The sequence below is a fragment of the Schistocerca serialis genome, chromosome 4 (assembly GCF_023864345.2).
Source record: "Schistocerca serialis cubense isolate TAMUIC-IGC-003099 chromosome 4, iqSchSeri2.2, whole genome shotgun sequence".
In the NCBI taxonomy this organism is placed as follows: Eukaryota; Metazoa; Arthropoda; class Insecta; order Orthoptera; family Acrididae; genus Schistocerca; species Schistocerca serialis.
The window spans coordinates 25813618-25825746 of NC_064641.1; the positions used below are offsets into that span (position 1 = coordinate 25813618).

Below are 12129 nucleotides of genomic sequence, written 5' to 3' on the forward strand. Positions count from 1 at the left end.
ATCTAGATTTCGACTGTAATGCAGTCTCCATCAGTGCATTACCAGAGGAGTCATATTGGTGTATGTATGCAATGCTCTGACATCGTTTTGTCTATGTGACTCTTCTGGTAATGCACAGACGAAGACTGTTATAGTCTAAATCCAGATCTGCAATAAATTACTGATTCTGAGACTGACTGCTATCCTCCTTTACATTTGAATATTCAACGATCTCTGTGCACCACCGTATCCAATGGATTCCAATTTAGTTATAACCAAATACTCGTTTGACTATATCTTTTTTATCACATTTTCGTCTATTCTGTACAGGAGTGGACGAATGTCTTGATTGCGGCAGTAGTGACCGTCCGTCCGTCTAATTAGCAATGTGCGAGTACAGAAACTTAAAGGAAAAAAAAAATCCTGAAAACTGGCGTCTCACTACATCTCAACTGTCTGACAACTTCTACAGACTTCTTACACTAACTTCTTTTTACAGGAAACTGACGCGAGAATTTGGGTACCGCGAGTTCTACGCTTTTCGACTCCGAAAGTCCTTTCTGAGAATCACGAAACTTAAAAGAGACGAGACATGGGCTTCCTATGCTGACACGGAGAGTAAACCAGAGAATGGTGTCATTTTATATAGCTTCGGAAAAGCAAACCTCACGCTCTTCTCTTTGAAGACTTTACGGAACGTGCGCGAACACCAGTTATGAAGGCTACTATGAGACATTAAAGAACTTAGAAAAATCAAAATAAGCAACGCAGTTTCTTTGTACTACCGATGACGTGTTCTTTTCATGCGAGGCCAAATACATCCTGGCAAAACAGAATTATTTTAAGTTCAAATGGGCCGTTTTCGAAAATCCACTCTATAGTCGAGATTTGGCTCCTATCGCTTCGTCTGCGACGAAGAACGGAAGACGTTGCCACGGGCTGTTAGGAATTTAACACGGTAGAACTTTATGCAGAAGAAGCTTGTCAAATCGTTATGAGATAAGGTACGGCCTTAAACCTGAATGACAAAGTAGAGAAGTAATAAAATTAACTATTTCTGTATTTCAATCATGTCATAAGAAGTTACTTTCTGGACGACTCTCGTGATGAACAACTCCAAAGCTCCAGTGACTCTCAGACGTCCACCCGATACACGCTCCTACCACATCACTCAGGATGCACACACTCACTCGTGTCTGCAACAGCCTGCAGACATAGGTTTTGAGTTACCGTTACCGTACGTTCTTTCCACGAAAGTGAAGAGCCAGCCAAGACGACGCTGCAAACTAGTGTACGTCTCAAAAACGAATCGTTATCGCAGCACAGCGTCGCTACGTTTGAAATTGGTTTGCGTAGAATATTTCCAAAGCCTCATCTCAGTCCTCTCCACGAGACGTGGTCGTTAACGCACATTAGTAAAGAGTTGCTGGTTTGAAGTTCATATGTATAGCTGAGAAGGTTAACTCTCACCTCCGCAGTGTCCCGAGCATCGGGTCGGCGTGATCCACCCGTTAAATGAGGAACGTTGAGCTCGCCGGCCCCCATGGTGCTTGCTACTGGAGAGTAGTAGTCATTCGGTTGCATCTGCTCCCTTTCTTACAGCTTCTACTTATTCATAATCAAAAATCCACACGCACAACCACGTATCTACACGAAGCAGATCCACATAGCAGATCCTACAAAGAAATGACAGATCACCTCCATCAGGACCTCGTCCGGGTTATTAATACGGGATTTCGTTCTTCTAGGAGTACGGCTATATCAACTTCGAGAAACTGAAGAAAAATCACATCCCAAACAGATTTTATTTACAATTTGAAACCAGACTCTAGCGAACTGGGACGAAGACAAATTCTTAACCAACAATTTTTGTTAGTAGTTAAAGTTTAATGAAGGGAAGCCCTCAATCTCCAGTGGCCAACTGCTCCCTACGGTGCCATCCTCAAACGTCCTATGATTTGATATTAAGAGAAAATGAATACTGAATTTCAAAATAACTTAGCGATATCGCTACCTAATTTTTCGGTACGCTACGAAAATAGGAGATAAAGGAATAAATACTCTACTTTCTACGATGTCAAAGAGGATTTAAATTCCTCAGACGACTCAAGGACCAAGCACTGTGGAGCGAAAGGGACTTGTAGGATGTCTGGAGGTCCTGTCGTTGATACAATTTTTTCCGCCTATTATTCATTGTGCACCTGAACTCCTGTTTAATTATCACACCGCCACTAACAGCTTGAACAGCGTAGTCTATGAACCGTATAACACACAACATTCCATATTAAAAGCGAATTAAGCTTTTACGACATGACTACTAAAGTGTGTATCTGAATTAGACGTAAATCTTGGAAAACAAAATACGACAGTAATGTAACAATTCTCACGCAAAATATGTACTTTCGGCAGAATACTGATAAGTAAGAATTCCTGAACGGATTTATTGCTTTACAGCATCTGTTCAAAACAAAAACACTCTGGTCACGGCAACAGTACGGTGATGTAGACGATCCCAAAAGACTAGTGTATATATTTTCAGCTGCCGTTAAAATCCAGGCGAGCGTGTCCATGCGATCGTCAAGTGAATATCGTTATGTACATTCTTCACATTATCGATGTCTTAGTTCACTGGTATCGTGACTGCAAACAGAGCCGGCCACGAAACATGAGCACTGCGGCTAATCTGTCTTTGCACAAGTGGTATATCAAGAGTTCAAGCCTGGGAACTAAGAGCTAGTAATAGGAGTATTGAAGCTAGTTGTTGACAATGAGCACCCTGAGTCAGCGGATAAGTTCCCGTCGGAAATTCGACTCTCGTCCGGTGTAGACCGATATACCTAAAGGTTACTAGCGTAACAAATTTAACCAAAAGCAACTGCTCGCCAAGGATCCACTGGAGACCACTAATATCAAAGCACTCAGCAAACAGGCCTTAACAGTCCGTGTAACTTTGTTGACAGAGTAAACAGCTTAAGCTGCGTATCAACAACACGTCATCCTACACTACACTGTTCCCGGATGCCACAACTGTCACACTTGTTAAACGGAATACCTATGTACTAAATGCAGCTGCGAAGGCAATAGTGCGTCACCTACAACAGAGCTATACTTAAATAGTATACAAAATTTCGATGCAAAACAGATAAAAATTACAATTTACGAAAGAGATGGAAGAAAATCTCTTAACTTTTTATTATTCTAATAGGATAAGATGATCTCTGTCTCAAATATCGTATCATGGTTCCCTAAATCCCACAACAATGAATATTTCTAATTCAAAAATTGCTCAACGCAGTATGAGGTGTTCACACACAATACATTCGAATATAACTATCCGAAATCGGACTTTCTGCCTTCACCCAACACAAAACACATACGAAATCATGTATCACTAATTTCTGCTCCAAAAGGCGTGCTATAAATACCACTCTGCTTTCTTTTTCAATGGGATTCAACTAAAATGAGCAATACAATTGACAAACAGTACATCTCATAAACTAATGCCTGCCTTGTGCCATAGTTTCCCCACGACAGCCATTCATCACAACACTTTAGTCCGTTTCATTGTAACTTTTTCAGAAGATCAGGCAAGCATATAAAAACCTGAACGATTCATAGTAATTTTTATAAAGAACCATCTCAGTAGTAGCGAACGTCAGCACGTTGCATTTTAATAATGTTATAGTGAAGATCCTAGAAATCCTGTCAGCACATATTGTGTTGAACCGTTCAGCTGCCACAGATGTTGCGTGGCGGCGCTCCAGAAAGTAAAATAAGTAAGAAATTCTCGGAGTAAATGCAGCGCCAGATAAGTATAATATGATCAATTTGTATTTTAGTTTCGAGAGACATTATGATATTCCACACATAGCGTCCACGCGAGCACATTGTCTTTGTTCTGTTATTCTCTTGTCATTTGTCCTTACTCGTATCCAGTGAATATTTACCAGTTAGAAATGCGGGAAAATAGCTGTTCCCGACAAAGCTCGGCAAGTGAAGTACGTAATTTTTTGCCCCACGATCACGCTATCGATATGACAGATTAATCCCACGCCGTTGAATTCCATAAAGTAAGGGGGCGCTAAAAACTACGCCGGACCTGCGAATGAGTACCAGTTATCCTTTAGCGCTACGAAAGAAACGCACGATTTCCTGTTACTGATGTGGATGGTTACCACTACACTGTCACCGAACAGCAGTTGCCGTTTGCACCGAAAATTAACTACTCGAGAAACTCCCGGTGTTGACAGAGGGCTACCAACAGTTTGAACCGAATTGTAAAGAAGGCACTCTAGATTGGAAGAAAGTACTACAAACAACTGAATTCAAACGTCAACAATTGCCGATTCTACATAAAATTTAGGAAGATCAAGAGAACAGGTTCACACTCCTGCGTGACATTCCATATAGCCAGACGTTGTCTGGCGACCCAGTCATGTGTTACTGTTAAAAAGAAAAGAGTATACGAAAAAGACTTCGTTGGCTAATATCACCATCGATGACGGCTCAGAGCAGGAAAATGCTTTTAACGTTTAACAGTAGTACAGCAGGAGAATTTGTTGTGGTATATAGTTCTCATTTCAATGTCTCCTTCAACGTACAGTTTACAATGACAAGTAAAAGAGCAGCGCACGCATTTACCTGTGGGTCTATCACGGCACGCTTCCAGACGCGACTGCAGGTTACTCCTCAAGACAAGTGGCCAGCAGTAGTGCAGCTGGGTGGGAGGAAGCCCCACTGCGGATTTCCGAGTCGCCCACAAAATCGACTTCCAAGACGGGCGCTACCTTGCGGCAGTAAGCACAACACTACCCACCGAGAAGCCTCTCTCACGCCTCCTGTGGTCAGTCTGCGTATTACTTTAGCAGTGCAGAATGTTATGATAAATCTTTTTACTTCGGGCACTGCAGACGAAACAACACTAATGAGACAGGAATCTCTCACCGCAGTGACAAGGACAGCGAGTACCCACTGGAAAAGAACAATACGCAACCTCAATGGCGTTGATTAACGAGAACGGTGAACTATTTGGGTAAGTACATCTTCATTACTATTCATAATTTCGCTCTTAATTATACCGTGCAGCATTTAAAGCAAGATATAACATTCATTATAAAAACACTGTACATAGTCCAAGGCAATATTTCAACAATATGAAAAATATTAAGTCAATCAAGACGTTTCTCGTAATTATCTCGTAATCAATAACAGACGAAGCATAACCTAAATTTAGGGGGTACAAATGGAAGATAAATAGATGAAAGCTTTTGACAGTAGCACTGTGTCCGCCAGCTATCTCTACGCGAGTGAAATGAATGCTATTTTCGCTTCGTCAGAGAAACTATTGGAACGAATGCGCTACGCTTGATACGTCTTAGACCTCATATATAAAAGGGTGGAATGAAATATCATTCTGCGCAATCAAACGTGAATGTAAGGGAATACTCGGGAACTTTAAAACGGAATACTTGGACTAAAGATATAGTATTTCTCTTGAGTGACGTCAGACAACCTGTATTTGAAGAAGACAGGGACCATTTGGCTCCCACCACCGTTGATTTAGCGTAGAGATTAAGATAATAAGAAAGATTAAAATACATACAGAGGCATACAGGCCGTGATTTTTCACTAGCAAATTCCGCGAATGGTATAGGAAAGAAAATCGACAATGTTGGTGCAATGTATCTTCTGCATGAACTTCACAACAGTTTTTCGGGTTTATATGAAAGAGTAGATGTCCATCAGACAGGAAAGAACTACAAAATGATCAGTTAAATGACATGAGCTGCGAAGACCACTATAAGACCAATAACTTGATATTGGAGAACCTGTGATCCTAGGGTTCATTGCTTTTGCAATATAGGTTTCACAAACTGCAGAGCATGTATTTTACTGAGACTTTGTGCACGCCAACTATCTTGTAAGTTTACTTTATAAGACATTACAAGCACTTAATGCCAGTGCCAGAAACATCGCAAGAAAGACATTTGAATTAAATGACTTTGCCGTTATTTCGACTTTGGCGGTTCCTCGAAGATCTACAAACGTGTGCACCACGAAGTAGTTCGTATTTCAGTTAAGTAATCGTAAAAACTTGATCTTTTCTCTTATGATAATTGCTGCTCTGTACTTACTTCGATCTATGTTTTCTTCGTCCTGTCATTCTAAACTGAGGATGTCCACAATATTATCACCGTGCACCAGAAAGGAAGTTTTAAGTTTTGGTGAGAAACCCGTTCTTTTCAGGTCCCGACAACGTCACACCTTCATTACGTATAACAACTTCGTTAGAGGCCCAGAGCCGGTAGATCGATATGTGCATAGTTGTCATCTCTCAGATTAAAACAGTGCTGTTACACAAAACTGTACTCGGCCATCAGCTGACGTACCGTTTTACAAGACACACTTCACCCTTGCAGCCTTGTGGTATCCAATCGCTCTTCGACACTAGAAGGTCGACGTAATCTCTTTTCTAAATGACTCTTGTTGCAAATGTGCAGCCTTTTGCAATATTTTCCCTTCACGTTTCCTAGAAACAATGGAGTGGTGGGTGCTAAAACTTCTTTAAGAAACCACTAACACTACCAACACTAGTACTCTTTCTTTGACAGGCAATACCCACAATGCTGGCGTTCTGAAAGAAGTGGAACGAAGAGTAAAGGCATGAAAGCTGATGACTCGTTTTTGTAATAACTGTAAAATAATCATCTGCAGGGAAAAGTCAGAATTTTGCTTTGTCACAGTTTCGTAATTTCTGCACCTAGGTCTGTATTGTAATGGATTCTCAATGTATTTCTAATCTGCTTCACAAAAAACTTTGTGAGTGACTAAGAAGAGCACAAGGAAGCTGCAGCAGGTCTAACATACGATCTAGCGTCTTGAAAACAAAACCACTATGAACAGACCAAGAGGACGTTTGAAGTTTTAAATGTCTCTTGCGTAGGTTTTATTTAAATGATCTAAGAGACCTTGCCTTCGGAAAAATTGCAGAGGATATTGCACGAGCCCTGTGACTTCCATTGTGGACGGATGTGTCAGCTGTCGTTTGCAGCTGCGACGCGATAACGTGGTCACTTCCTCTGAGCCTTCTGCGTTTCGCAGTCGGAAGTTGTGTAACGCCGACTCGCCACATGGACATCCAGTACGTCAGTACCGAGCCTTTAGGAGCTTTATGCGTGTCATTCATTCCTACCGGTCTCTCAATTCCGTTCCCTCTCTACAAGGTTACCGCACACCGAAGCCAAACGTCGGCAACTACACAAAGGCAGTAGGGAGCGTCAACAATAAAGTAACCTTATATTTATTGGTTTCCGGCCTTTACGCCATATAAGAATTTTCCACGTAGACATTTACAGAAAACAGACACAGAGAACAACAAGCTTAACTACGGTATTGACCAGGTCATGTAATAGCAACGATTGTGTAGATTAAAGTTTTATGACAGTAACAGAATAATTAACATACACATCATAAACACTACAATCAATTTTTCGTTCATTAATTTTATGTTATTTTCTATGTACATACATGGATAATTTTTTTCGTGAACATGCACAAAATATATAAATTATTTTGGCTGAGGCATCTATTACTAGCTAATAGATGGCAACTACCCATGACCTTAGGAGAGTGCTGTTGAACACAGGGACAGGAATATTTTTCTGAATCAGATTCTTCATTAGTTGTTGAATTGCTAATAGGGGGCAAACAAATACGAGGTGATACACTCGACACTTACTTCATTTCCGCACTCATAACAAGCTATCTCACGAAGACCAAACCGGTACAAACGTCTTGTCTTATCCTTATTAAACTAGAGATGCCTCTGCTGCCGTAGCTGATTTTGTGGAAGCAAGGTTTGGCCGGAATTTTGTTTTTAACTGATGCGTAGTGACTGCTCTTTAAATGCGTTGACGAGTTCCAGTCTTCTTAAAGGAATCTGATGTTGCATTTGATAATGTTGCTTCCTTCACAAGTACATCCACGTCTTCACTATATCTGACTCTGCAGTGATCTTTCATCCACTTAATCCCTTAAAGTCTCCCTATCTGTTACAATGAAAGCACTGTTTTATTGTGCCGATGGTACAATTATTACAAGATGTTCTCCAGTTTCTTGTAATTACAGACTTTAAAAAGGACTTATATAGGATCAGTGACTACCAACATTTTGTTAGGAGTTGTATGCATGGAGTACTTAAATGTTTCTTAATGTTTCAAGAACAGCGATTGGTTCCACAGTAAAAATTTGTCTTCTAGTAACTGATATTTTCTATACTTTCATTGCACTGGGCAGTAAAATGCGCAATGTACATAGTCGTTTAAGGGTTTCTTTGAACCATTTGTATACATGAAGAAAGAATCTGGCCATTTATTGAGTATCTCCCAACACTTTTTTGAGTAAATATTGGCAGTTTCCTTCTCTGGACTGATAGATTTAAAGGTAACTAGTACATTGTAGCAGAATAAGCATATTCATAGACTGGACATTTGTTGTTGATGATAACCTTCAATTGTAAATAATTCCACAACGTGTAACTATGTAACGTGGTGGAAGAAACGATTACTGATGTGTGTGTCTCGAACTTATAGGCTCAAAATTATAGAGGGTAGACGATAGTAAACTGAATATTTTGAAATATCACCAGTCCGAAATGAATCTTTCAGACGTCTCCCCCAACGAACAAATCCTTGTAGCATAGACGTTTGTGCCGATGACTGAGAAACAATACATAATCGTTTAGTGTGTCCACAGTGTGGGTTACCACTGTTTACAGCCCACAACTGGTTGCCGAAGATTGATCATTACTTGCAGATGTGAATTTAATATATTGTCTGTAGGATAAATTGCGCGGAGAGCTAAATAAATGTGCAGGGAATTGTTTGGCAACAGGAGTAATCCTAAATGGAAGAAATTTGTCGCTGTGGAAAGAAGCGCAAGAGAACTGCGTCGTTCTGGGCACAGGAAGCTGGCCAGATTCTCGACAAAGAACTATTACCACTGTAGAACTCGAGGTGTTGAATCGTGTGAGAGAAATAGTCCACCAACAGCTACCCATTAACTTGCCTGTGAAACACACACTTCGAAGAATGTGGTGGAGCATTAACCACACACGCTATCATAAATAACGAATAGTTTACGTTGAAAAGGAAGCACAAAACGGCAGTCATGCCTCTGAACAGTTGCTGTGAACTTAATGTGTTGCTACAAGGGCAAGTTCTTTACGCCATTAAAATCCAAATATTCATTTCCGACCACTGGTTCCTTATCTAAGTACTCAGTTTAGGATCCTCTAATATACGTACCATTTTCAAAGTACGAGAAGTATCATAACCTCATGATGGCAGAAGAGGAAAGGTCTTTAAATAAAGGCATATTACGCGATCTAGACGGTGTTATTCACAAAAAACCAACAGTGACCGCATACTTATTTACGGAATTGCTTTCCTCTATTAATAATAGCCGGCCGGTGTGGCCGTGCGGTTCTAGGCGCTTCAGTCTGGAACCGCGCGACCGCTACGGTCGCAGGTTCGAATCCTGCCTCGGGCATGGATGTGTGTGATGTCCTCAGGTTAGTTAGGTTTAAGTAGTTCTAAGTTCTAGGGGACTGATGACCACAGATGTTAAGTCCCATAGTGCTCAGAGACATATTAATATGTTCAAATGTGCGTGAATTCCTAAGGGACCAAACTGCTAAGGTCATCGGTCCCTGGACTTACACACTACTTAAACTACCTTATGCTAAGAACAACGCACACGCACCCGAGGGAGGACTCGAACCTCCGGTGGGAGGGACCGCGCAATCCGTGACAAGGCGCCGCAATCCGTGACAAGGCGCCTCAAACCGTGCGGCCACTCCGTACGGCTCTATTAATAAATTATAGTTTGGGTTACTCGGTAGCAGCCGTATTGAATATACACACTTGCACCAAGGACAGTAATATAATTTTAATAATCACATCGGAAAAAAAATGCGGCAACGATTTTAATTTTGTGTCTGTCTGAAGATACTGTCTCTAGTGCTGGTCCTTGGTTAAATCCTCGCGACACAGAACAGTAACAACGGCAGCAGAGGAGTCCAAACAAAATTGTGCAGCCAATACTCACTTCATCAAGGGGTATACTATTTTCTTTTTCTTCTAGTGCCGTTGTCACCGTCGTGTGTCGCAAGGATTTAAACACGGAACAAGACTACAGACATGTACTTTCAACGAGACACAAAATTAATTTTAATTGGTTATGTTTTCCGATGTGATAATTAAAACCTTATGACCACCTTTCATACAGCTTGTGTCACACACACACTATAGCTATATGCCGATAATGATTTATTTTGCAAACGATTTTGTGATATTCTTAAGTGGCTGTCTAGTCTTACGAAAGTTTTAGTCACTGGTATTTCATGATCTGACTAAAAACGAAACTTTTTCAAAAATCCCGAAAATGTCGGAGGCTTAAACCGATACATTTTCATAGCACGCAGTCAACAATATTAAAAGCCTTTAATCACCAATATGTCGTTTCCCGTCGTTTTATTATAACAACTCGTACCAAAAACAACGCGTTTTCGAGAGACCGTGTATTTGGCGATGCTTTGGAGCAGCAAATATTCAAAGCAAGCACGTTAAGCTAAAAAATGAAATACAGGCTACAACTGTAAACGACGGAATCCAGCATGGTGTAGTTCAGATTTTGTTTTGTCACGAAAAAATCCATCTTGCCAATGAAGACATGAAGACCGTAAACGAATCAGCGATTATATATGGCACTTAATTATAAGATTTCAGTCTAGATCGCACCAACAGTATAGCTTTCTGCCATCATCTGATCTGTTAAAACTAAATGGAAAAAAATAGTTACAATTTAGCTCAAGGCCAAGTCTATTGAGAAAATGAGGCAATACGTAATACCGATAACACGGCGTAACGTACACCGGCCATTAGCGACACCAAGAGTGCAGCCCCCTCCCACACCCCACCCCCAAGCATAGCCACAGGAATACGAAAGATTCCTCACATGGCACGAGGCAGCGCCGGCTCGACTGGCGTCTGAATGCTCTATCGACCATCGAAACTTTTAATCAAATGACTATCACGTCATTTAGCCACATTTCACACAGCTTTTGTCAGGTCTGATGGTCCAGCGGAAATCGAGACACTATGAGGTCAGATCCCTGTGGAAGCGCGGAAATTTTCAGTCTGCCTATAATCTAGCCTTCACCTAGCAACGACGTGTTGAGTCGCCAGGAACAACACGTGACTCCGAATCCACGTTAACATGGAGGTCCCCTTTCACCGGTTGTCCAAGTTGCCGAACTTGCGCCCAACTGAAATACTTGCACTAGGCCACTGAGCGTAAGCAGTTATTATGCACAAAGTCTTAGCTGCTTCCTTCCAGCATTACAAAGCAAATAATACCAGTGATACACATTTTAAGCTGATTTTAAGTGTGTATATTTCATTGTTACGTGTTGCATTATATCTTGTGCTTCGCTGCTAGATACACACTTTAGCGAAGTGAATCCATTTTAATTAAAGACCAAGCTATCATTTTAAACTGTTGAAACTATTACGCTGGACACACATCACTAAAGTCCTCTTCCGGTTACAGCTCGTGTCTAAGTAAGTATGAGACGCCCTAGCTAGCTTTTTTCATGTACCTGGGTGTAAAAAGCACTTGGCGTTGATACTCTTATCAGGACACACCTAATGGAATGTAATGGCCTTCCGCCGTCTTGTCTTTATTATGTACTGTTAAGATTTTCTCAAGAAACAAGGCCCCGGGAGTAGACAACGTTCCATTAGAACTACTGACAGCCTTGGGAGAGCCAGTCCTGACAAAACTCTACCATCTGGTGAGCAAGATGTATGAGACAGGCGAAATAAGCTCGGATTTCAAGAAGAATATAATAATTCCAATCCCAAAGAAAGCAGGTGTTGACAGATGTGAAAATTACCGAACTATCAGTTTAATAAGTCACAGCTGCAGAGTACTAACGCGAATTCTCTACAGACGAATGGAAAAACACGTAGAAGCCGACCTCGGGGAAGATCAGTTTGGATTCCGTAGAAATGTTGGAACACGTGAGGCAATACTGACCTTACGACTTATCTTAGTAGAAATACGTTTCTAGTATTTGTAAACTTAGAG

General features: G+C 41.0%; 1 protein-coding gene across 1 annotated transcript in view; it reads left to right on the plus strand.

Annotated features, from left to right (window-relative positions):
- The first annotated feature begins 4763 nt into the window (after window positions 1-4763).
- The window catches only part of LOC126473716 (general transcription factor 3C polypeptide 4-like), a 377574-nt gene continuing 370208 nt past the window's right edge, over window positions 4764-12129 (plus strand). Inside the window, exon 1 of the mRNA XM_050100961.1 lies at window positions 4764-5011. Within this exon, the coding sequence (XP_049956918.1) occupies window positions 4977-5011 (35 nt within the window). The 5' untranslated portion in view covers window positions 4764-4976. The remainder of the gene's footprint in view (window positions 5012-12129) is intronic.